Source organism: Mauremys mutica, chromosome 20, assembly GCF_020497125.1.
Source record: "Mauremys mutica isolate MM-2020 ecotype Southern chromosome 20, ASM2049712v1, whole genome shotgun sequence".
In the NCBI taxonomy this organism is placed as follows: Eukaryota; Metazoa; Chordata; order Testudines; family Geoemydidae; genus Mauremys; species Mauremys mutica.
Genome location: NC_059091.1, coordinates 565253 through 591543, shown reverse-complemented (window position 1 = coordinate 591543; position 26291 = coordinate 565253). Strand labels below are relative to the sequence as shown.

Here is a 26291-nt window from a genome sequence, read left to right as displayed (position 1 = left end):
CCTGTGATTGATGGGTGGGTGGGGCTGAGCAGCCCTCGAAGGGCTCAGGGTGCCCCATCCCCCGCTTCTCTGGGCACCGACAGCTTTGGGGGACCCCCTGGGACCCCCAGGGAGAAGGGTCCTGGCTGCAGGGGTGGCACAGGCCCTGGGTAGCCAGGATGAAGGGGCTCCAGAGCCAGAAGCACACCCCCCCCACGCCTGCCCCCCCAATGCCCTCGCCCACCCCCCCAGTCCCACCCCCCCATGCCCTTCCCCCCGCTCTGCTGCTCAACCCAGGCTCAGCAGTGCCCAGAATTTGCTGCAACCCCCCAACCCCCCCCCCCGCCACTTTGCTCCCATTTCGCTGGTTTCTGCCTTTTGGCTTTAGCTCCATCGAGGCCTTTGAAACCAGCCCCCCCAGACCGTCATCACCCCCCTCTGGCCCCCACTGCTCCCCCCACCCCCCACCCAGCACTGCCCCCTTGTCAGCTCCTGCCCCCCACCCCCCAGATCAGACTGACATACAACCCCCACCCCCCCATCCCAGCCGGAATAGAGGGGAGGCAGCCCCCAGCCGGGGGGCCCTTTGGGGCTCTCAGTGGGGGCCCCTATTTCTGTTCCCATCACCCCCACTTCAGCGGCTGCAGGATGGGCAGGGACTGAACCTCCCACTTATGCCCCTGGCAGCAGGATGGGGCCCCTCGGGGGGAGAGGGGCGGGAGAAAAGGAGGGTGAGGTTTTACCCCCACCCCGGTGCCACACTTACGAGTGTGTCATTACGAACCCCAAACAAACCAGGGAGGAATTGGTTAAAGGGACGGTGCTGGTTGGGGGAGGGCAATAGGCAGAGGGGTGTCCTGAGTGGAGGGGGGGCCCAACCCCCCCTCCCCGGGGCAGTGCCTCCGTCAGACCTCGCTGGTGACGGAGCGGGAGGGGATGAGCACGTCGGGGGTGGTGGGGAAGAGACACAGCTGAGGGTCAGGTGATCGCTGGGAGCCGAGCTCTGGGATCCTGGAGGGGAGAGAAACAGGGGGGCAGAGCTTGAAACGTGGCCCCAAAGTTCCTGAAAAAGTTACAGCCTCCCCCCCCCCCCCTTTGATCCCACAACCTTTGGTACCAGAGCAGAGCCGAGCCCTCTAGTGATGCAGCTGAGGGAGCGATGCTGCAAGTGATCAGCGCTGGTAGGTTGTTATCCCCTCTGCAGTCTGGTTCAGGCAGCGTGACTAGGTTGTTATCCCTTCTGCAATCTGGCTTGTGCAGCGCTGGTAGGTTGTTATCCCCTGTGCAACCTGGCGCAGACAGCACTGGTAGGCTGTTATCCCTCTGCACCGCTAGTAGGTTATCATCCCCTCTGCAGTCTGGCTCGGGCAGCGCTGGTAGGTTGTTATCCCCTCTGCAGTCTGGCTTGGGCAGCGCTGGTAGGCTGTTATCCCTCTGCACCGCTAGTAGGTTGTTATCCCCTCTGCAGTGTGGCTCGGGCAGCGCTGGTAGGTTGTTATCCCCTCTGCAGTGTGGCTCGGGCAGCGCTGGTAGGTTGTTATCCCCTCTGCAGTGTGGCTCGGGCAGCGCTGGTAGGTTGTTATCCCCTCTGCAGTGTGGCTCGGGCAGCGCTGGTAGGTTGTTATCCCCTCTGCAGTCTGGCTCGGGCAGTGCTGGTAGGTTGTTATCCCCTGTGCAACCTGGCGCAGACAGCACTGGTAGGCTGTTATCCCTCTGCACCGCTAGTAGGTTGTTATCCCCTCTGCAGTGTGGCTCGGGCAGCGCTGGTAGGTTGTTATCCCCTCTGCAGTGTGGCTCGGGCAGCGCTGGTAGGTTGTTATCCCCTCTGCAGTGTGGCTCGGGCAGCGCTGGTAGGTTGTTATCCCCTCTGCAGTCTGGCTCAGGCAGCGCTGGTAGGTTGTTCCACCTCCCAATCCCCCCCCATTTTCTCTCCTTCCCCCCCAAACTCCTGTTTCACTCCCCCCAAAATCTGCATATTGTCCCAAAATCCATTTCCCCTCCCAAAACACATGCCCATAATGCCCCCTCCCCATTCGCCCTCTCTCCTGCCCCACATCCCCCCTCCCTGGCACTGGGCTGCACCTGCCTGAGGGTGGGGGGAGGGAGCGCTCCCTCGGCAGGTCTCCAGCAGGGCGTGGGGGGGGTGGCACTTACTCGTAGGGCCGAGCCGCCCCAGCGTGGCCCCCCGCGCGGAGGGAGCGAGCGAGCTGCCTCTCCAGGCCTCGGGTGAGCAGCGTGGAGAAATCCTGCTCTTCTGGGGGGTCCCTGACCCGCTAGGGGCCCCCCCCAGGGAGAGCAGTGCCAGGCGGGGGGAGGGGGAAATGGGGGAGGAGAGAAACGACAGAGAGATGGAAACAATGTTAGGCCTTTGCTCCTCGCTCACCATGGGGGGGAGGGGTCTTTGGGGTTCACACCGGGGGGATCAGGGGGTCATTGGGGTTCAAACTGGGGGCATCGGGGGTCTCATGGGGGAGCCCGCGCAGGGGGACTGAGGCTGCTATGGGGTGAGAAAGGGGTTTGGGGCTCATCTCTGGGGGGCAGCCTGAGATGGAGAATGGCGGGAGGTGGCGGGAGAGAAGGAACCCAGGATGGAGGACGCGGGGTCTATGCTCCCCCCCCCCTGCAGCCCCACTGGGCCGCACTCTCCCTGCACGTCCCAGGCAGACCCCCCCCAGTTTGGCACCCCCCCACACTGGGGTCATGTGAGAGCCACCCCCACCCTAGAGCCAGCTGCGTGGGTGCCGGGGGCCAGACGCCTGGTGAAACATCCCCCCCATGACACCCCCCCGCTTATAGCATGACCTGGGGGGCAGATGGGGGTGTCGAGGCGTCACAGGGGAGGGGCTATGGGTGGGGGTGTCAAGGGGAAGAGGATCAGGGGGGTTATGAAGTTCCCAGCCCCACACGCTGGGGGCCAGAGATTAAGGCTGCACTGTCCTGGCCCCACTGCCCCTCCCCATCCTGATCCCACCCCGAGGGGAATGGCCCCCGCACCCCCCCCCACACCTGTTCCTAGAACCTGCCCCACCCCCGCACCCCCCCAACACCTGTCCCTAGAACCTGCCCCCCACCCCGGCTGCCGCCAGCTCAGAGTCCCAGGAGGGGGAGGGGATCGCAGTGGGGCCACGTGACCCCCACACCTGACAGCCCCTCAACCCCACCCGCAGCCCCCCCCCCCCCCATCCCCGCTCCACCCTGAATTTTCCTGGGGTTTGGGGCAGAGAGACCCCGGCCCCAGAGGATGCAGCCGCTGCCCTGTGGCGGGAGGGGGATGGGCTGGCTGGCTGGCAGCTCCCCAGAGCTGGGCGCATCCCTGCCCCTCACCTGGGCTACGCTGAACTTCTCCAGGGGGCTCTCGACGCAGGGCAGCCCCACGCCGGGGACGCTGGCCAGGCTCTCGGCTGGCACTGGCTTCTGGGCCGCGGGCGCCTTGCTCTGGAAGTTATTCACCACGCAGGTGACCTGGGGACGGGGACTGAAGTGAGGGAGGGTCCAGCCCCCCAGGAGCCCCTCCCTCGGCTGGTGCCCCCCAGCTGACATGAGTGTGATGGGGGGAGTTGGGGTACGGCTGAGAGGCCTCCCAGGTGGGGGGTTCTGCGCTGGGGACTGTGGGGAGTTGGGGGTGAGGTAGGGTGTCATGGGGGCTAGGGATGGGGGGCAGGTGGGTGCCGTGTGGCAGGGGGTGGGGGACTGCAGGGGGGCTCAAGGGCCAGGTGGGGGGCTGTGGTGAGCTGTGGGGGGTAGGGGCTGGGGGCACTCAGGGGAGGTGGGGGGCTTCCGGGGATTTGGGGGGTCAGGTGGAGGGTTGGGGGAGCGGTGGAAAGCCAAGGGGGGTGGGGGCCATGTGGCAGGGGGTGCTAAGGGGAGGTGGGGAGGATGTGGGGAGCTCGGGGGGCAGGTGGGGGGTTGGGGGGCTGTGGAAAGCCGTGGGGGGTGGGTGCCATGTGGCAGGGGGTGCTTAGGGGAGGTGGGGAGCTCGGGGGGCAGGTGCGGGGTTGGGGGGCTGTGGAGAGCTGTGGGGACTGGGGGTGCTTGGGGGAGGTGGGGGTGGGCTGGGGGGGCTGTGGAAAGCTATGGGATGTGGGTGCTGTGTGGCAGGGGGCGCCATGGGGAGCTCAGGAGGGCTGGGGGCAGCTGTGGAGAGTTGTGGGGGTGGGGCCATGTGGCAGGGGCTGGGGACGCTCAGGGGAGGTGGGGGGCAGGTGGGGAGTTGGGGGGCTGTGGAGAGCCGTGGGGGCACTCAGGGGAGGTGGGGGGGGGGCTGTGGGGAGCCGCGGGGCCGGGGCGCTCGGGGGGGGGGGAGCCGCGGGGAGCCGCGGGGCCGGGGCGCTCGGGGGGGGGGGCCGCGCGGGCGGGGCGGTCGGGGGGGGGGCTGTGGGGAGCCGCGGGGTCGGGGGTGCTCGGGGTGCGGTGGGTGGAGCTCGGGGGGGCTCTGGAGAACCGCAGGGCCGGGGCGCTCGGGGGGGGGGGCTGTGGGGAGCCGCGGGGTCGGGGGTGGTTGGGGTGCGGTGGGTGGAGCTCAGGGGGGCTCAGGAGAACCGCGGGGCTGGGGTGCTCGGGGGGGGCTGTGGGGAGCCGCGGGGCCGGGGCGCTCGGGGGGGGGCTGTGGGGAGCCGGGGCGCACGGGGGGGCGGAGGTGGGGAGCCGCGGGGACGGGGGTCCGGGGGGTGCGGAGGGGGGAGCTCAGGGGGGCACTGGAGAACCGGGGGGCGGGGGTGCTCGGGGGGGGGCGGTGGGGAGCCGCGGGGCCGGGGCGCTCGGGGGGGGGGCTGTGGGGAGCCGCGGGGCCGGGGCGCTCGGGGGGGGGCTGTGGGGAGCCGCGGGGCCGGGGCGCTCGGGGGGGGGGCTGTGGGGAGCCGTGGGGCCGGGGCGCTCGGGGGGGGGGCTCACCAGGAAGGCGGCGATGGCGGCCCCGGTCAGGAACCCGGCCAGCACGTCGGCCCAGTGGTTCCGGTGCTCGGCCACGCGCAGCACCCCCAGCAGGGCCGCCGGGCCGGCCAGCGCCAGGCACAGGGTGGGCTTGGCCAGCCGGGACCCCCGCACCTCAAGCACCAGCGTCACGTACATCTGGGGAGGGAGACGGTGTGGGGGGGGCAGGAGTCATCTGAAGCCCCCCCAAGCCCTGCCCTCCTCCCCCCCTGCCCGCAGACTCCCTCCCCCTCCCTGGGGCTGCCCTGCCCCATAGCCTCCCCTCTCCCTGCTCCCCCCAGCCCCACTGCCGTCCTGCCCCCCTGCCTACCCCCACCCCACTGCCCCCACCAGCCCCGCGGCCTCCCCTCTACCTGCTCCCCCCAGCCCCACTGCCGTCCTGCCCCCCTGCCTACCCCCATCCCACTGCCCCCACCGGCCCCGCGGCCTCCCCTCCCTCTGCCCCCCCCCAGCCCCACCTCCCTATCCCCACCCCAGTGCCCCCCCAGCCCCACTGCCATCCTGCCCCACCTCCCAGCCCCCCCGCCCGGCCCTGCCCCCCGGCACGTACGGCGGTGTACACCACGGCGTAGGCGCTGAGCGCGGCGTCCTTGGAGGGGAAGGCTTTGCGGGCTGCGGTGACCAGGGCGGGGTTCCCGGCGCAGGCCCCCCGGTCCGTGATGTACTGGGGGCCGGGCAGCTGGCACCCCAGCGCCGTGTAGTTGGGGCGGCACACGGAGAGGAAGTGGGGGGTCTGGTTGCCCGTGACGACCTGCCCGGCGTTCGCGAAGATGGTGGTGGTGAACAGGCCGAAGGAATAGACGCCTGCGGGGGGTGGGAGGGTGATTAATGCAGAGACGGGGACTGCGGGTCGGGAGTGAGGGGCACCGGCAGAGCTCAGGGATGGGGAAACCCAGAGCCGGGCTAACAGGGGGTTGCTGATCGGGACTGGGGGGCATAAGCAGAATGGGGGGGGGGGCAGGGCTGCGGGTCGGGCTCGGGCCCCCTCCCACTCACCCAGGAAGCGGACGATGCGTCTCAGCAGCGGGATGAAGTAGCAACACTCCCCAGAGATGATGGTTTTCTCCTCACGCCGCCGCGGCCGGCAGAAAAACGCAGCCAGTTCCCCGATCAGGATCTGGGGGGGGGGGGGAATCCCAGTCAACGGCTCCATCAGCACCCCCCAGCTCAGGCCCAATCCCCACCTGGGCCCCATCTGCAGGGGCTGCCCCCCTCCCACCCCTTTGGGAGCAGGACGGGGTCTAGGAGCAAGTCAGGGCAGCCTCGGGGCTGCTCTAACTCATGCTCTGCTCCAGCACAGGCCTGGCGGGGGGGGGGGGCAGGCACAACCCAGTGTGCTCCAGCTACGCCCCCCAAGCCAGGGCCCTAGGCCAGCCCGGGGGTCCTGGGACCAGGCAGGAGAGCTCCCACCCGAGAAGCACAAAGGGGCGTCACCATAACTGAGAATCGTGTCCAAGGTGCAGGATCCAGCCCCTAAGAGCCCCCCATTAATCTTCCCCTCCCCCAATACCCTTTCCCACCCCCAGGGGGCGCCAGACTGGATCCCAACGCTGGCCCCTCTGCTCCCGGTGCTGGGGGATCCTTGGGGCAGAGGGGGGAGGAGTGAGGCAGCCTCATCTGTGCCGGGGGGAGTTGGGGATCCCTGCCCCCCTTCTAGCCCCTTCCCCTCCCCCCCACCAGCCTTCCCTGTCCGTCCCCACCCTCAGCCGAGCAGACGGTGCAGCCACTAGGGGCGGGGGATTAGCCAACTGGAGCGGACGGAGCCTGATGCGGGGGGGGGGGGGGCTGGCTGGGAGCTCCCAGTTCCTAAAGGGGGGGCCGGGACTGTGGCTTTTCCCCCAGACCCGCCTCAGTTCCAGTGAAGGGGGGATCGGGGAAGGGCAGGGATGGGGGGGTTGGGCAAAGGGGCTGCGAGGGGGGGGGAGGACTGAGGGGCACCGGCAGAGAAGACCCCATCCGTGCTCCAGGGGGAGCTGCTGTCTGTGTCCAGCTACTGCGGGGGGGGCGGCGCTTGGCCATACATGGAACCAGCCGCATTCAGGCTGCCGGCTTCCCATGGGGGGAACAGGGGGGGCACCAGGCCCTGGCTGCTCCCTGTTCCCTTTGCACAGATGAGCTACATGACTCCCCTGCCCCACCCCTGCTGGCCCCCCCAAACCCCAGCCCCCACCCCACTCCACCAGCCCCCTGAACCCCCAGCCCTTCCCTCCAGCCCCCCAACACCACCAGCCCCCTGAACCCCCAGCCCTGCCCTCCAACCCCCCCACTCCACCAGCCCCCTGAACCCCCAGCCCTGCCGTCCAGCCACCCCACTCCACCAGCCCCCCCAAACTCCCAGCCTTTCCCTCCAGCCCCCCCACTCCGCCAGCCCCCCCGAACCTGCAGCCCTGCCCTCCAACCCCCCCACTCCACCAGCCCCCCTGAACCCCAGCCCTGCCCTCCAGCCCCCCCACCCCACTCCACCAGCCCCCCTGAACCCCCAGCCCTGCCGTCCAGCCACCCCACTCCACTAGCCCCCCTGAACCCCCAGCCCTGCCCTCCAACCCCCCCACTCCACCAGCCCCCCTGAACCCCCAGCCCTGCCCTCCAACCCCCCCACTCCACCACCCCCCTGAACACCCAGCCCTGCCCTCCAGCCACCCCACTCCAATCGCCCCCCTGAACACCCAGCCCTGCCCTCCAACCCCCCCCCACTCCACCAGCCCCCTGAACCCCCAGCCCTGCCCTCCAGCCACCCCACTCCACTAGCCCCCCTGAACCCCCAGCCCTGCCCTCCAGCCCCCCCCACTCCACCAGCCCCCCCCAACCCCTGCCCTCCAGCACCCCCACCCCACTCCACCAGCCCCCCCGAACTGCCAGCCCTGCCCTCCAGCCCCCAGTCCCTGCTAACCCAGGCCCGGATCCAGGACTCTGACGCCCGAGCCAGGTCTGAGGGGCCCCCAGAGGAGGCTTGAAATCCCCAAGCAACACCCCCCCCCCCCCCGCACAGTCTATGCAGTATCCAGAGCACGATCTGCAGGTGCCAGCGGGTCCCTGTGGGAGGGGGGCCCCTTGGTCTCTGGCCCCCAAAGGGGCACATGGGGGCTGGTGGGTGGGTGCCCTGACAGCAGCCTCTGCTTGGGGGGGGGCACATTGCCCCAAAGCCCAAGGGGTGTGGAGGGTCAGAACCCAGGTGGGACCCTCATGGCCCAATCCTGGGGGTGGGGGGGGGCGGCTCTGAGATCCCAGCCCCACCAGAACCCCCGGGCACCACCCTGCCCTCCCATACCCCCCACGCCAGCCCCTCACCATGGCCGTGGGCACGGCGGTGACCAGGGAGTAGACCAGGACAGGCGGGGCGCGGCTGGCGTCCTCGGGCCCCGGGTAGGGCTTGGTGTAGGCGCTGTCGTGGCAGAAGAAGCCCTGGATGTGGACGGGGAAGGTGTCGGTGTATTCGAAGTGATACGCCAGCAGCACCGTGCCCGCCATGATCACCAGCTGGAAATAGAACATGGCAGCTCAGCGCCCGGCCCCGGCCCCGGCCCGGACTGAGCACAGCGAGGGGGCAGAGTCGCAGGGTGGGAGCGGGGGGAGCCCAGGAACCATCCGTCCCGCCCTCCCTCCCCCCCCCCCCCGGCTCCGTGCAAGCTCCCTCGTGCACTCCCGTTCACGCTTCGGTGCCTGCTGTAGCTCCACATCACATCACGGCTGAGGGCAGAGGCGCCTGCCTCAGCCAAACTGAGGCAGACACCTGCACCCCCCACTTGCCTCCCCCCAGGGCTTCCCCCCCCCATCTGCCCCTCCTCCAGCCGGAGCACCCAAATAAATCCAACCCCCCCACCACCACTCTGTGTCTTTTCAAGGCCCCCTCGCCCAGCGGTGAGATGCAGCTGTCTCTGGGGTGGGGTGCAGGGGCTGGTTATACAGGGATCCCTTGCTCGGTGCTGAGATGCAGCCACCTCTGGGGTGGGGCCTGGGGGCTGTTTCGGACAGGAAGGAAGTGATGAAGGATCCGGTAAGCAAGGGAGTGGGGGCTGGGGATTTGCCTCGGACCCCCCAGCCCCTGGCAGTGATCTCAAGGGGTATGAAGCGAAGTGACAGATGGTAAATTTCATTCTCTAACTCATGACCCTGGCTCTCTGGGCCAGCTTTGTGCTCCTGAGCTGGACGCTGGAGGGGCGTCATTTCGACCCCACCTCCCCAGCATGACCTCCCCCCACACTTGCCGTTTAACACAGGCAAAAGCCCTGTGTCTAACCTGTGGAGGAGTCACGGCAGGAGGGGCTGGTGCTAGGGCATGAGGAAGGGGGGCTGGTAGGGCACTGCTGCAGGGAAGCTCGCAGCACTGGAGTCCCCCTGGCCTGGACACTGCCTGGGAGAAAGTGGGAATTTCTCATAATGTTTTGTATGAATACGGTGTGTGCCTCAGTTTCCCCTATGTGCTGCATGGGGGTGGAGTGGGGGGAGGTTGTTTACTCTTTGCAGAAGTCCAGGCGTGACTGACACCTGGACCTCAGGCCTCTGGAGATGCCCAGAAAACAAGGAACACGCCAAATGCCCGGACATTTGGTACCCAGCGACTACGGCGCATGGATGACCCGGATGGATCAGGCTGGAACTTTCTGTTCTCTGGGGTAACTAAGGGCTTGCGCCGCTGGGTTCCAGAAACTCATAAAGCCTCCTGCTGGGAGGGGCGTCACTCCGGAGTCAGGAAGTCGGGGGGCGGGGCTCCCTTTGGGGGTGCAAGTCTCCCCAGGGCTCCACTCCAGGTGGGCTCGCCGCCGGGAGCTCATGGCATGACCCAGGGGTGCTGACGGTTTGGAGGTTCAGTCCCAGGAGGTGGAGAAGCCGAGGGGCTGACCCCAGTGAGACCCTGAGGGGGCTGACACACTGAGGGGATCCTCCCAGGGCCTTGCGAGAGCACCGGGCCTATGGATCCGTGACACTGCCACAGGGAAGCTCGCAGCACCAGGTCCCTGTTTTAAGGTACATTGGTTAATTTTGGATTCTCTCGCTGAGCTGAGTGGGGAACAGAACCCAGGAGTCCTGGCTTCCAGCCCCCTCTTCTCTCACCACTACACCCCACCCCCTCCCATAGCCAGGGAGGGAACCCAGGCATCCTGGCGCCCTGGGGCCCAATGCCTTACCTCCACAAACACAAAGCAGGGGATGATGGAAACGCTTCTCTTCAGCTGCTGCTTCCCGCCAGCCATGATGCCCACTCTGGGCGTGGGAGAGAGGGGGTCCCTCCGTGGGGAGGGGGCACCTGGCAAAGGAGACCCAAAGGCAAAGGGGTCAGTGCATCCCTACACAGCCCCCTGCCCACACATGGTGCCAACAGAGACCCCAGGTCCCTCCCCCAAGCAGCATCTCACATGGTGCAAACCGCCCCCCACTCCCCGATTCATCTTCCAAGCTGAGATCTTGCTGCCCCTCCGCTGAGGCCCCCCATGGGCTCCTGATCCGGCCACCATCCTGCCACTCGGCCTCCTATCCCTGCTCCTTTGGGACGTCAGGACAGTCCGACAAATCGCCCCGACGCGGGACGACAAATCGAGATTTTGGAACGTTGGTGGAATGGAAGTTCCGGGAAAACGCCGGACGGTCGGGAGCAGCCGGACGCTCTGTTTCGATCCGTTTGACGCGTTCGAACGGGACAGAAAACACGAGCTAGGAGAGATCTCAGCATCCGCCAGGAATGTAAAACAGCAAAACACAAGATCTGCTGCGGTGAATGAGAAAGTGTAGAATAGAATCTAACCAGAGAAAAGAGAATCGAATAGCAAAGTGTAATCGAGTCTTTTTCTCTGGTTAGACCCTCTTACACTTGCACAGAACTACAATCTAAAGAGAGAAAATATATAAAAATACAATCGATTATTTTTGTCTATATTTCGGTTCTATTACACTTTGATATTAGATGATATTTTCTCTATTTAGATTATAACTCTATCAATTGTAACAATCTAAAGTCTATAGTAGAATAATAAGATCGAGGGTAATAGAATAATAAATCATACAATATCAGAGGATAATGGAATATATAATGTAAATGTATCAAACAGAGTGTAATATAGTGTGAAAGTTTAAGAGAATAAGAAATCGTACGCAGCAGCAGGAGGACTGGCTCCATTTTGATCAGTTTCCAAATTTTTCTGTCAAAAAGGAGGTGGAAATCCACCTTTTTCAGTTGTGACAAAATGGCCTTTTCTGACAGGAAAGGCCTCTGCCAGAATTGCTTCTGGCCCCTGGACTGGGCAGGTTCTGGGCCGCATTCAGGCCGCAGGCCGGGTGCCAGCTGGGCGGTGCCTCCGCAGGCGACATACCGAAACGTGGGCGCTACCAAGCGGCATCCTCCATGCGGCACCTCCTCACCGCCCCGTAGGTTCCAGGGCATGCCTTCCGGGGGACGCCATGTTGTAGAACTGGGGGGGGGGCAGATGCGTTTGGGGGCTGGACAGAACTGTTAAAGGGGCCGCCAGTTGGACCATCTGATCCTGTCTCTCAGTGCGAGAGGCAACGAATTCCAGCCACGTGCATTGTGCAAGAGGGGGCAGGTCCCAGATGTGCTTGTGCAAGAGGGGGCGGGTCCCAGACACACTTTCTGCCACACTTTCAGGGGGTTGTGCCACCAGAGGTTTCCCTGCGGGAAGCACAAGCCACCACAAGGGTGTGACGAGATCCAGCTGTGGATCGGCCGAGGCAGGAGCCTTTCTCCCACCCCACGGGGCGATCTCTGCTGCCCCCCATGATTTCTAGAAACTCTGGCTTAGACACGTTTGTAAATAAGAATGGGTCTATTTTATGTATCCCTCCACCTGCAGGGTAAAGGTACTAAAAGTTAAAGCCTGGAAGTAGTCCCGGCAGAGATGCACAGTACATGGGTCAAGGGGCTGCATTGGGAGGTGCTGATTGGTGGGGTGGCTGGAAGTAGTCCCGGCAGAGATGCACAGTACATGGGTCAAGGGGCTGCATTGGGAGGTGCTGATTGGTGGGGTGGCTGGAAGTAGTCCCGGCAGAGGTGCACAGTACATGGGTCAAGGGGCTGCATTGGGAGGTGCTGATTGGCTGGGAGGTTGGAAGTAGTCCCGGCGGAGGAGGACAGAGCACGGATGAGGCAGCAGCATGACCTGTACAATCTACTCCCAGCCCACAATGACCCGTTCCCTCTCCCCAGAGCCAGCCTGGCAGTGCTGGGCCCCAGCCGCCTGCACCCAGTGAACACAAAGCATTAGCAGGGACCCGCTCCGGGGGGCTGACTGGGACTCAGGACTCCTGGGTTCTGTTCCCTGTTCTGCCTCTGACCTGCTGTGTGACCTCACTGCCCCCCGTGTGCCTCAGTTTCCCCTCCTACTCTGTGTCTATGTAGCTTGTAAGCCCCTTGGGGCAGGGACCATCTCTCAGTGTGCAGCGCCCGGCACAACGGGGCCCCGATCTCGATCGGATGCTAGACCCTACCATTGAACTGACAGCCCACTTCACCCGGTTCTTTTCCGGATGGCCAGGACCCCCCCACCTCCTGCCAGCTGATACCGGGGCGAATCCTAATCCTGTCCCCCACTAATCCTGCCCATTTCACGCCCCAGTTCAGCTGCCCTGGCCGCAGGTGGAGATACATAGAGATTATTCTGCCCCCCTCCCCAAACACACACGCATTTCCCAGCCCCCATGGATAACCCCAGACTGGTCCCCGCTACCAATCCAGCCCCAGCCCCGCTGTCCAGGTCCTCAGCTGGCATCACACCTGCCAGCCCCCCCTTTTCTGCCCAGAGTCGGGCTCTGATCTGCCCCCCACCTGTACAGCTCTGCCGGGGCCACGGCACCATCACCCCGGCCTGAGCTGGCCCAACGGGCGGATCCAGCCGCCACCAGCCCTGGTTCACACCCCTCACTCTGATGAGTCACCCAGGAGCCTGGCTCCCGGGCCCAGGGATTGCACCTGTTACCGGCTACAGATTGCTGCCAAGACTGTGCCAGGCTGGGGGCTGTAAATCTCTGTGTACCATACACCCCCTTTATACAGCCCCACCCCTCCCCCTCTCTCTATCCATCCCCATTCACCCCCTTTATACAGCCCCACCCCTCCCCCTCTCTCTATCCATCCCCATTCACCCCCTTTATACAGCCCCACCCCTCCCCCTCTCTCTATCCATCCCCATTCACCCCCTTTTATACAGCCCCACCTCTCCCCTCCCCCTCTCTCTACCCATCCCCATTCACCCCCTTTTATACAGCCCCACCCCACCCCTCCCCCTCTCTCTATCCATCCCCATTCACCCCCTTTATACAGCCCCACCCCTCCCCTCCCCCTCTCTCTACCCATCCCCATTCACCCCCTTTATACAGCCCCACCCCTCCCCCTCTCTCTATCCATCCCCATTCACCCCCTTTATCCAGCCCCATCCCTCCCCCTCTCTCTATCCATCCCCATAGACCCCCTTTATACAGCCCCACCCCTCCCCTCCCCCTCTCTCTATCCATCCCCATACACCCCCTTTTATACAGCCCCACCCCTCCCCTCCAGCTCTCTCTATCCATCCCCATACACCCCCTTTATACAGCCCCCCCCCTCCCCCCTCTCTCTTCACATCGCCATTCTCCCCCTTTTATACAGCCCCACCCCACCCCTCCCCCTCTCTCTATCCATCCCCATTCACCCCCTTTTATACAGCCCCACCCCTCCCCTCCCCCTCTCTCTATCCATCCCCATTCACCCCCTTTATACAGCCCCACCCCTCCCCCTCTCTCTATCCATCCCCATACACCCCCTTTATACCGCCCCACCCCTCCCCCTCTCTCTATCCATCCCCATACACCCCCTTTTATACAGCCCCACCCTCCCCCTCTATCTATCCATCCAGATACACCCCCCTATCCATGCATATACACCCACTCTATCCATCCATCCCCATACATCTCCACCCACATACACCCCCATCCAGCCAGCCCTGTACGCCCCCTCTATCCATCCATATACACCCCTCTATCCATCCAGCCCCATATACCCCCTTTATCCATCCCCACCCCTCCTCTCTCTATCCATCCCATCCCCACAAACACCCCTGTCCATCTATCCATCCATCTCCATACACCCACCTCTATCCATCCAATCATCCCCATACACCCCCTTTATACATCCCCACCCCCTCTATCCAGCCCCATACACACCCCATCCATCCAGCCCCATACACCCCTTTATACAACCCCACCCCTCCCCCTCTCTCTATCCATCCAGATACACCCCCCCATCCAGCCCCACCCCTCCTCCCTCTATCCATCCATCCAATCATCCCCATTCACCCCTTTTATATATCCCCACCCCTCCCCCTTCTATCCTTCCAGATACACCCCCCATCCAGCCAGCCCCACAAACACCCCTGTCTGTCACTCTATCCATCCATATACACCCTCCTCTATCCAGCCCCTCCCCCCTCTCTATCCATCTCCATACTCCCACCTCTATGGATCCATCCATCTCCATGTCCCCACCCCTTCCCCATCCGTCCCCCCATCCAGCCATCCCCATGTACCCCCTTTTATACATCCCCACCCCTCCTCCCTCTAGCCAGCCAGCCCCACAAACACCCCTGTCTGTCACTCCATCCATCCATCTACCCTTCTCTATCCACCCCCCTCCAGCCAGCCCCGACACCCCCTTTTATCCGGCCCCTCCCCCTCCAGCCAGCCAGCCCCGACACCCCCTTTTATCCGGCCCCTCCCCCTCCAGCCAGCCAGCCCCGACACCCCCTTTTATCCGGCCCCTCCCCCTCCAGCCAGCCCGCCCGCCCCGACACCCCCTTTTATCCGGCCCCTCCCCCTCCAGCCCGCCCGCCCCGACACACGCATTTGTTCATCCCCCCCCCCCGCTGCCTGGCGCTGGGGCCTGCCGAGCCCCCCGGCCCCTCTCACCGCCCCTCTCTAGGCAGCAGCCATCGCGGCCCCGCGGCTCCTCGCCGGCCGGTCACTGCTCCGCCGGCCGCCGGCCCGGCTCCATCGCGCTGGATCGCGGCGATCGCCCGGTTCCGGAGCCGCTCCGCAGCGGCGGCTTCTCCAGAGCGAGGGGGCGGCGCAGGGGCGGGGGCGGGAGCGTGTGTGCGGGGGGGGGGTGATCAGCTGGCGTCATTAACATGAGGCGTGTGCCCCCTGCGCGGGGGGGGGGGTCCAGGCGGGGAGAAGGGGCCGTGCCCCCCCCCACGCTGCCGCCCCCCTTTGCAGGTGGATTGTCCCGCTGCTTTTTATTTTGCTCGCTGGGGGTTGCATTGCCCCCCCCCACCTCGGGTCTGAAAAAATGTGTGTGTGGGTCGCTCATAATCTGGGGGGGGAGCAGTTTGGGTGGGACAGGGCTTAAAGTGCCCCCCCAACTCCACACACACGAGGGGGGCACTCTGGGGGGCTTTGCCCTAGTGACTGAGAGAGTCAGAGCAGGGCTAGAACCCAGGAGTCCTGCCCCCGAGCCCTGCTGCTCCAACCACTAGACCCCACTCCCCTCCTAGAGCTGGGAAGAGAACAGACTAATGGGGGGGGGCAGGGAGCCAGGACTCCTGGGTTCTCTCCTGGCTCTGGGAGGGGAGTGGCATCTAGCAGTTAGAGTGGGGGAGTCAGAAGTCAGGACTCCTGGGTTCTATCCCCAGATCTCCCTAGAGAGTAGCTAACAGACCCCCTCATTCATTGCATCTGAAGAAGTGACCTTTTTTACCCACAAAAGCTCATGCCCAGATAAATCTGTTCGTCTTTAAGGTGGCCCTGAGCGGGACGCGCTGCAATGGAGGGTTAAAGTAAAGGAGTCCGGGCCAGGTGCACCTGATGCTCCTGGGGGCTGGCAGCAGAACCATTGACTCAAAGTCCTTATTCTCCAGGGTTCAGTTTTATAGGGATTTTTCCCTATGTTAGGTCTTCATTCTGCTGTTGCCAGATCAGTCAGCAGATAGCTGGTTCCATTCTGTCCTTTGTTTCCTTTGAGGTGCCGGGGTGGATTCCAGTTCGCCCTCCCGGGGGTCATCTGGTTGATTCCACTTGACACCTTCTTCGGCCAACACTGACTTTTTCCGGCTTGGTAACTCCCTAACCATTCATTCAACATTTAAACTAGACACTCATTCACATATCTTTTATCTTAACTACATTTATTTTACAGTTTCTTTATCCTTTTGGGGTGTGAGACTCCTTGTCTTTTAACAATTAAAAACATAAAGTGAGGTAAAAATGACTTTAACAGAGGTGGGGGTCTCTATTTGTATGTTACATAGTTTTGCCTGAGGCATAGGGGTAATTGAGGGCTTGCGCGCTGAGTTGAAGTCAATTGGCCAATTAGCAGCGATTGACAGCTCGCGCAATGAGTTAACAAGGTACTGAGTCAATTAACCAATCAGCAGCTTACAGCGGCCATTTACAAAACAAAGTAGCAGCAAAGAATCCTGTGGCACCAGACTAACAGAAGTTTTGCAGCATGAGCTTTCGTGGGTGAATACCCACTTCTTCGGATGCATCCGAAGAAGTGGGTATTCACCCACGAAAGCTCATGCTGCAAAACTTCTGTTAGTCTATAAGGTGCCACAGGATTCTTTGCTGCTTCTACAGAACCAGACTAACACGGCTACCCCTCTGATACAAAACAAAGTAGCAGTTCCAAACTTTCACTTAGAAAACAGGCACTTAGAGTCGATTGACGTCAATTAACTAGTTACAAAGCAAAGTAGCGACTTCAAAGTTTCACTTTAGAACACAGGCGCTTGGAGTTAATTGACGTTTAAAAAGTTTTGTACAAAGTATCTCCTTGAGCAGGCTTGTACAGACATAGCTATTTCTAACAATAAATCCTTGCAACAATAAATCCTTACAAATCTACTTTTAACATAAACCTTACATAGATATTTCTGACAATAAATCCTTACAAACTTACTTCTAACATAAACCTTAAGTTATAAAGTATTAGTTAATACTAAAACCATAAATCAATAGATCATTTCTCATATAAACCATGTGTAATGTAATCCTTCTTTAATATCCCTACAAAGACACCCCAGAGTCCCAGGAGGCATGCAGCCAGGAGCTCTTCTCAAGCCAGGAGGAAGGTAGCCAATCGCAGCAGCCAGCACTTGGTGAAGGACAAGCAGAGGCTTTTATTTTCAGGGTGGAAATGTTTCGGGAGAGGAGGGGGGGTTAGGGCTGCATGCATGCATGCCTAGATGTGGAATAGCCCATTGATGTGGTCTATCACGTCGCGGTAATCGGCTGCAATAATCTCCTCAAAAGTTTCAGCCAGAGCGTGGGCAATGCGCCTGCGCAGGTTTATAGGGAGAGTCGCTGTGGTCCTTGTCCCAGTCACGCTGACGTGTCCGCGCCACTGTGCCGCGAGGGGTGGTGGGACCATTGCTGCACACAGGCAAGCTGCATAGGGGCCAGGGCGGAATCCGCATTGCTGTAGAAGAGCCTCCCGCTGTTCCGTAGTGACCCGCAGCAGGGAGATATCTTCCAGGAGTAACTCCTGTGGAAAATGTTGGGAGACTGTTCAGTGCAGATCCCCCCTGTAGCTGTTTGCTGTCCCCAACGCACAGAAACCCCTGCACAGCCCTGAAGCAATCTCAGTCCCCCTTACTCACCCAGTGGTTTCCCCAGGAATTGAAATTAGGGGGGGTGTTTGAATTTACAGGGGGGGGTGTCAGGACCAATGAGATATATAAAAGAGATATGAATAAAGTAAATGTTTTGTTAGGATTATGCAAATTTAACATAAGAATAATGCAAGTTACACCAAAACACATAACAGGTCTAGATTTCTAAAAAAATATACATTTTAAAAACAAGTATTTAATTTAAATTGACTTTTGAAAAGTAAGCCATCATGGGGTAAGAGGAAAGTCCTCTCATGGATCAATAACTGGTTAAAAGAATAACCAGTAGGAATAAATTATCAGGGTAGGAATAAAGGGTAGGAATAAATTATCAGTTTTCAGAATGGAGAGAGATAAATAGTGGTATCCCTGAGGGGTCGGTACTGGGACCAGTGCTGTTCAACATGTTCATAAATGATCTGGAAAAATGGGTAAACAGTGAGGTGGCAAAATTTGCAGATGATACAAAACTATTCAAGACAGGTAAGTCCCAGGCAGACTGCGAAGAATTACAAAGGGATCTCAAAACTGGGTGATGGGGCAACAAAAATGGCAGATGAAATTTAATGTTGATAAATGCAAAGTAATGTACAGTGGAAAATAATCTCAACTATACATACAAAATGAAGGAGTCTGAATTAGCTGTTACCACTCAAGAAAGATCTTGCAGTCATTGTGGATAGTTCTCTGAAAACATCCACTCAGTGTGCAGCGGCAGTCAGTGATTCCCAACATTCTGTTTGCTTTTTTAAAAAGAACAGGAGCACTTGTGGCACCTTAGAGACTAACAAATTTATTTGAGCATAAGCTTTCGTGGGCTACCGTCCACTTCATCGGATGTAGCCCACGGAAGTTTATGTTCTTTTTGCAATACAGACTAACACGGCTGCTCCTCTGAAACCTTTGCTTTTTTAAGAAAGGGATAGATAATAAGACAGAAAATATCATATTGCCTCTATATAAATCCATGGCACATGTACACCTTGAATACTGTGTGCAGATCTGGTTACCCCATCCCAAAAAAGACTGGGAATTTTCAGCTTAGAAAAGAGATGACTAAGGGGGATATGACAGAGGTCTACAAAATCTTGACTGGTGTGAAGAAAGTGAATAAGGAAATTTTATTTAATCCTTCACATAACACAAGAACTAGCAGTCACCCAGTGAAATTAATAGGCAGCAGATTTAAAAAAAACAAAAGGAAGTATTTTTTCACACAATATAATGTCAACCCAGGGAACTCTTTGCCAGGGGATGCTGTGAAGACCAAAACTATAACAGGATTTTAAAAAGAACTAGATAAATTCCTGGAGAACAGGTCCATCTGTGGCTATTAGCCAGGATGAGAGGGATGCAACGCCATGCTCTGAGTGTCCCTAGCCTGTTTGCCAGAAGCTGGGAATGGGCAACAGGGGATGGATCACTTGATCACTTCCCTGTTCTATTCATTCCCTCTGGGGCACCTGGCCTTGACCACTGTTGGAAGACAGGGTACTGGCCCATGGGTCTGACCCAGTATGACCATTCTTATGTAAAAATTAATTATAATAAAAATGTTTAGTACAGAAACTATATGGACCATGGGTCTGACCCAGTATGACCATTCTTATGTAAAAATTAATTATAATAAAAATGTTTAGTACAGAAACTCCCCAACATAATGACCTCCCAAGATAGCAACAATGTGAGATAACAACCTTGGCAAATACTGCATTTTAAAAACATATTTATATGTTTCCATTCCCAGTCACAAATCCAGCATTCTGGAGCAAAGTGACTAAAATATAGTCCAACAAACAGATTAGGTGTGAATGTAAATATAATCTGGCCCTGAAGCCTTAGCTCCCAGCTCATCACTAGCTGTCAGGGAGAGCTCATTTAGACTTTGCATACAAATCATCATTTGAAATTATTAGGTTGGCCAACATCACCAAAATGAATGCACTGACATCATAAAAACCAGCTGTATAAGGAAGCTAGTCTATGTTCATACTTTTCAAATCTATTATACTTTTTCAGATACACATATTTTATCACACACTGTATAAGCTTTTAAAGTGTGTATTAATGTTTCAGTTTAAATTCAGATTTCCAAACAGTCACTAAATTGGTATGTAACTAGCTCACAAAACTGGGGGGGGGGGGTGTAGGGAAATCACAGAGTAACTCACCATTTTCTGCGTCCTGTAAGTTGTGTGCGCTCTGTTGGATATGGGAAAAATATGCTAAAGTGGAGATTTTAGACTCTTTCAGTGTGTGTGGGAATCTGTGTCTGGCTGAGATAGTGAACAATACTTCTGTCTGTTAACTGTTTCGAAAAGCGACCTTGACTGCTGCTGGACCATAGGCGGCAGGTTCGTATAATTTTTGATGGGGCCCAAAATGGTGGTCTGTCCCCGTCCGCCCCCGCTCTCACCCTGTAAGCCGATATAAAATGAAGCTACAATGCGTCGACACCACAAGATTACAAGGGTCAATTAAAAGTGGAAAGTCAGAAGCAGCACTTGCCTGCTTCAATATACGGTATTAAATTTTGTTGCACCTGTTGTGACAAAGTGGGAACGTTCTTAATGTTTTCTCTGAATACTGTGTGGGTGCCTCAGTTTCCCCTGCAAGGTGCCAACTGACGGTGTTGGGGACAAAGATCAGGTGGCCTCCTTGTGTGGAAGAGACACAAAGGCCAGATGAGGGAGTGTTAGTTTGGAGCTGGCTGGGGAAATCGGGAGAGGCCCAGAACTTGGGTCTGGGCTCCCCACCCCCCAAGATGGACCTGACTGAGGGGTCCTGTTTTCTGTACCCACAAGCTCTGTTTTAGACTGTGATCCTGTCGTCTAATAAACCTTCTGTTTTACCAGCTGGCTGAGAGTCAGGTTTACTGCAGAGTTGGGGTGCAGGGACCTCTGGTTGCCCCAGGACCTGCCTGGGCAGACTCGCTGCGGAAAGTGCATGGTGTGGGAGGGCTGAATGCTCCGAGGTCAGACCCAGGAAGGTGTAAGCTTCTTGCCCTGGAGACAGTATGCTCAGAGAGAGGAGGCTCCCCCAGAGTCCTGACTGGCTTTGAAGGAGTGGTTCCAGAGCATCCCAGCATCCCCTTCCACACCATGCGCTTCCCGGAAGTCTGCACAGGCACTGACACTCCCTCCTCTGGCCTTTGTCTCTTTTCCAGGAATTAGGAGGCCACCTGATCTCTTTGTTCTCCAACACCTTCAGTTGGCAGCTTGCAGGAGAGTGGCCCAGGCCATCAGTTGCCTGGAGACAGGGTTGCAGCCATTCTCTGTGCAGACGGCATCACGCTGGCCCTCTAGAATCATAGAATCATAGAATCTCAGGGTTGGAAGGGACCTCAGGAGGTCATCTAGTCCAACCCCTTGCTCAAAGGAGGACCAAACCCAACTAAATCATCCCAGCCAGGGCTTTGTCAAGCCTGACCTTAAAGACCTCTAAGGAAGGAGATTCCACCACCTCCCTAGGTAACCCATTCCAGTTCCTCACCACCCTACTAGTGAAAAAGTTTTTCCTAATGTCCAACCTAAACCTCCCCCTCTGCAACTTGAGACCATTACTCCTTGTTCTGTCATCTTCTACCACTGAGAACAGTCTAGATCCATCCTCCTTGGAACCCCCTTTCAGGTAGTTGAAAGCAGCTATCAAATCCCCCCTCATTCTTCTCTTCTGCAGGCTAAACAATCCCAGTTCCCTCAGCCTCTCCTCATAAGTCATGTGCTCCAGCCCCCTAATCATTTTTGTTGCCCTCCGCTGGACTCTCTCCAATTTATCCACATCCTTCTTGTAGTGTGGGGCCCAAAACTGGACACAGTTCTCCAGATGAGGCCTCACCAGTGCTGAGTAGAGGGGAATGATCACATCCCTCGATCTGCTGGAAATGCCCCTACTTATACAACCCAAAATGCCATTAGCCTTCTTGGCAACAAGGGCCCACTGCTGACTCATATTCAGCTTTTCGTCCACCGTAACCCCTAGGTCCTTTTCTGCAGAACTGCTGCCCAGCCATTCGGTCCCTAGTCTGTAGCAGTGCATGGGATTCTTCCGTCCTAAGTGCAGGACTCTGCACTTGTCCTTGTTGAACCTCATCATATTTCTTTTGGCCCAATCCTCTAATTTGTCTAGGTCCCTCTGTATCCTATCCCTACCCTCCAGCGTATCAACCACTCCTCCCAGTTTAGTGTCATCTGCAAACTTGCTGAGAGTGCAGTCCACACCATCCTCCAGATCGTTAATGAAGATATTGAACAAAACCGGCCCCAGGACCGACCCTTGGGGCACTCCACTTGATACCGGCTACCAACTAGACATGGAACCATTGATCACTACCCGTTGAGCCCGACCATCTAGCCAGTTTTCTATCCACCTTACCGTCCATTCATCCAGCCCAGACTTCTTTAACTTGCTGGCAAGAATACTGTGGGAGACTGTATCAAAAGCTTTGCTAAAGTCCAGAAATAGCACATCCACTGCTTTCCCTTCATCCACAGAGCCGGTTATCATAGAATCATAGAAGTTAAGATCAGAAGGGACCATTATGATCATCTAGTCTGACCTCCCGCAAGATGCAGGCCACAAAAGCTGACCCACCCACTCCTGAAATAATTATCTCCGTTGACTCAGGTGTTGAAGTCCCCAAATCCTGATTTAAAGACTTCAAGTAGCAGATAATCCTCCAGCAAGCGACCCCTGCCCCATGCTGCGGAGGAAGGTGAAAAACCTCCAGGGCCACTGCCAATCTACCCTGGAGGAAAATTCCTTCCCGACCCCAAATATGGAGATTATCTCATCATAGAAGGCAATTAGGTTAGTCAGGCATGACTTGCCCTTAGTAAATCCATGCTGACTGTTCCTGATCACTTTCCCCTCCTTTAAGTGGTTCAAAATTGATTCCTTGAGGACCTGCTCCATGATTTTTCCAGGGACTGAGGTGAGACTGACTGGCCTGTAGTTCCCTGGATCTTCCTTCTTCCCTTTTTTAAAGATGGGCACTACATTAGCTTTTTTCCAGTCATCCGGGACCTCCCCCGATCGGCATGATTTTTCAAAGATAATGGCCAATGGCTCTGCAATCTCATCGGCCAACTCCTTTAGCACCCTCGGATGCAGCGCATCCGGCCCCATGGACTTGTGCTCGTCCAGTTTTTCTAAATAGTCCCAAACTACTTCTTTCCCCACAGAGAGCTGGTCACCTCCTCCCCATACTGTGAGGCAGGGTGCAGCTGTCTGGGAGCTGACCTTGTCTGTGAAGACAGAGGCAAAAAAAGCATTGAGTACACTAGCTTTCTCCACATCCTCTGTCACTAGGTTCCCTCCCTCATTCAGCAAGGGGCCCACACATTCCTTGACTTTCTTCTTGTTGCTAACATACCTGAAGAAACCCTTCTTGTTACTCCTAACATCTCTTGCTAGCTGCAACTCCAAGCGTGCTTTGGCCTTCCTAATTTCACACCTGCATTCCTGAACAATACTTTTATACTCCTCCCTGGTTATTTGTCCAATCTTCCACTTCTTGTAAGCTGTTTTTTTGTGTTTAAGACGAGCAAGGATTTCACTGTTAAGCCAAGCTGGTCGCCTGCCATATTTACTTTTCTTCCTACACATTGGGATGGTTTGTTCCTGCAACTTCAATAAGGATTCTTTAAAATACAGCCAGCTTTCCTCGACTCCTTTCCCTGTCATGTTATTCTCCCAGGGGACCTTGCCCATCCGTTCCCTGAGGGAGTCGAAGTCTGCTTTTCTGAAGTCCAGGGTCTCTGTTCTACTGCTCTCCTTTCTTCCTTGTGTCAGGATCCTGAACTCGACCATCTCATGGTCACTGCCTCCCAGGTTCCCATCCACTATTGCTTCCTCTACTATTCCTTCCCTGTTTGTGAGCAGCAGGTCAAGAAGAGCTTTTCCCCTAGTTGGTTCCTCCAGCACTTGCACCAGGGGAAATTGTCCCCTACACTTTCCAGAAACTTCCTGGATTGTCTGTGCACTGCTGTATTGCTCTCCCAGCAGATATCGGGGTGATTAAAGTCACCCATGAGAACCAGGGCCTGTGATCTAGCAACTTCTGTTAGTTGCTGGAAGAAAGCCTCGTCCACCTCATCCCCCTGCTCTGGTGGTCTGTAGCAGACTCCCACCACGACATTACCCTTGTTGTTCATACTTCTAAATTTAATCCAGAGACTCTCAGGTTTTTCTGCAGTTATATACTGGAGCTCTGAGCAATCATACTGCTCTTACATACAACACAACTCCCCCACCTTTTCTGCCTATCCTTCCTGAACAGTTTATATCCATCCATGACAGTACTCCAGTCATGTGAGTTATCCCACCAAGTCTCTGTTATTCCAATTACATCATAATTCCTTGACTGTGCCAGGACTTCTAGTTCTCCCTGCTTGTTCCCCAGGCTTTGTTCCTCTAGGGCTCTACAACAATCACACCCCCTTATCCCACCATCTAGATCCTTGAGAAATGCATTGGGGAAACTGAGGCACCCACACAGTATTCAGAGAAGAACATTCCCACTTTGTAACACCTGTATACGACTAGTTATATACTTTAAAGGGGTGTAAAATAATCAAGTATTGTGCTAAACACAATGATACTCCAAACTGACCACCAAACTGACCACCAAATTTAAGTTGCACGTTTTTCCCCTCAGGTGAGGGCTCTGGGGTGGGGCTGGGGATGAGGGGTTCACAGTGCAGGAGGGTGCTCAGGGTTGGGGTGCTGGGGGCACAGGGCTGGGGATAAGGAACTTGGGATGCAGACAGGCTGCCCCAGGGCTAGGGCCAGAGAGGATTCCCCCCCACCCCGTTACCGGCAGCAGCTAGCTCCAGGGGAGGGACCCCTCCTCTCCCCGCTCCATGCAGCACACTCACTCTGCACCACAGTCACTGCACATGCTCCTAGAGACTCTCTCAGGTCCAGAAAGCCCACTCACCTCTCCTATGGTGGGTACCGGGTGTCACGGAGTCCCCGGGCGCTGCTCTGGAACTGCTCCCCACCAAGCCAGGCAGGACTCTGGGGAGCCTCCTCTCCCTTGGAGCAGACTGTCCCCAGGGCAAGAAGCTCCCACGGCTTCACCTCCTGGGTCTCTCCTTGGAGCATTCAGCATCCTCTGCCCCTCTGTGCGCTTCCCACAGTGAGCCCGCCCCAGCGGGGTCCTGGGGGGGCCACAGGGTCCTGCCCCCCCACTTTGCAGTCAGACGTGACTCTCAGCCAGCCAGTAACACAGAGGTTTATTCGATGACTGGAACGGGGTCTAAAACAGAGCTTGTAGGTACAGCGAACCAGACCCCTTGGCCGGGTCCATCCTGGGGGGCAGTGAGGCAGACCCCCCCCCCCGCGATCTGCACTTCACTCCTCATCCCCAGCCAGCTCCAGACTAACCACCCCCTCCAGCCCCTCCTCCTCCTCTGCTCAGCCCCTTTCCGGGCCAGGAGGTCACCTGACCACTTTGTCTACAACACCTTCAGCCGGCACCTTTGCAGAGGAGGGGCCCAGGCCATCACTTGCTAGGAGACAGAGTGCCAGGCATTTAGGTGCACTGGCCTTTTGCTCTGCAGCAAAGAACTGCAGAGGGGACACTGAGGCATCAACACAGTATTCAGAGAAAACATTAAGAACATTCCCAGTTCATCACACCGGGGCGGCGGGGGGGGGGTTGCCATCATGTGTGGCCTCCCCACCCCTGCTGCTGCCCCGGGAGGGGGGGAGAGAGCTCCCAAGCACCTGTGTGCCTCCTTCCTCCTCCTCGCTCCCTCTTCCCCTCCCCTGGTGCTCCAAGAGGCTGCTGATCTCTGTAGCCTTAGGCAGAAGCAGCACAAACAAAGGAGAGAGGCACTGGCTGTTTTCTTTCAGGCAGGGAAGCTCCGAGGCGGGGGCAGGGGAGAAACCCAGCAGCTCCAAATATTGGTGGAGCAGAGCCCTCAGCCTTGAATATTCCTGGGGCTTAAGCCCCTCGAGCCCATATAAGTTGGCACCCCTGTGCCGGACCACTGCACAGAGACTACAAAACCTCCGGAAGAAGCCGCGAAAAACCAAGGAGGACATGCTGAAAACAGGTATTGATCACTCTGCTAGAGAGAGTAAAAAACTGCAGGACTGGAGAGAAAGGGAAAGCAGGATCCGCCAGAGAAACGCAGTGGCCAGGAGGAAAAGCACAGAGCAGCCGCTAAGCATCCTGGCGCGCCAAGCGGACTCTATCGAGTCACTCGTAGCCCTGCAGGCAGAGCACTACCGTGCTACTCCCCCGCCCCCCCCCGTCCCAAAGCTTTTTCCCTTGTGCCCCAATGTCAGCTCAAAACCCCCTTCCCCAGCATCCAGGTTCTTACCACCACCAGCTGCCTCCAACACCTGTACGTTCACCAACCAGCCCTGAGAACTGCGACCCTTACCCTCTGCACTCAACCCCCATCACCATGCAGTATATGCACCCTGAAGTGCAGCAGCCATTGCACAGCACATTGCACAGCACTGCAGACAGGACATATGCAAACTTGTGACTGTGCAGTTCACCAACCCCCCCCCCCGCCCCCCCCCTGCCCTTTTAGGTGCCTGAAATGTTGTGTGTCTGTCAAGGAAGTTTTTTTCTTTTCAATAAAAGAATTCTTGGCTTTGAAAACAGTCTTTATTATTGGAGATAGTGAAAGATACCTTAGCCCAGGAAAGAAACAGGCACTGCAAATCATTTTAGGGATAATAGAATCCTAACAGTGTAACCACTGCACTTCACTCCCATGCAAGGCAGCAAACATTACTGTTGGCTTTCAGCCTCAAATTCTTCCCTCAAGG

General features: G+C 58.0%; 1 protein-coding gene across 2 annotated transcripts; it reads right to left on the bottom strand.

Annotated features, from left to right (window-relative positions):
* Nucleotides 1–448: 448 nt before the first annotated feature.
* LOC123353486 (phospholipid phosphatase-related protein type 2-like) lies at nucleotides 449–14946 on the bottom strand. 2 transcript variants are annotated; one of them, XM_044994585.1, is made up of 9 exons: nucleotides 10263–11031; nucleotides 10035–10153; nucleotides 8197–8385; nucleotides 5905–6025; nucleotides 5459–5712; nucleotides 4870–5046; nucleotides 3304–3441; nucleotides 2134–2252; nucleotides 449–990 (listed from the first exon to the last, which is right to left on the bottom strand). In XM_044994585.1, the coding sequence occupies exons 2-9, from the start codon at nucleotides 10098–10100 to the stop codon at nucleotides 885–887; spliced, it is 1170 nt and encodes a 389-aa protein (XP_044850520.1). In that variant the 5' UTR covers nucleotides 10101–10153; nucleotides 10263–11031; the 3' UTR covers nucleotides 449–884. The 2 variants fall into 2 exon arrangements, with proteins under 2 accessions (XP_044850520.1, XP_044850519.1); XM_044994584.1 differs by lacking the exon at nucleotides 10263–11031 and adding an exon at nucleotides 14797–14946 and having other exon boundaries at nucleotides 450–990.
* Nucleotides 14947–26291: the final 11345 nt, after the last annotated feature.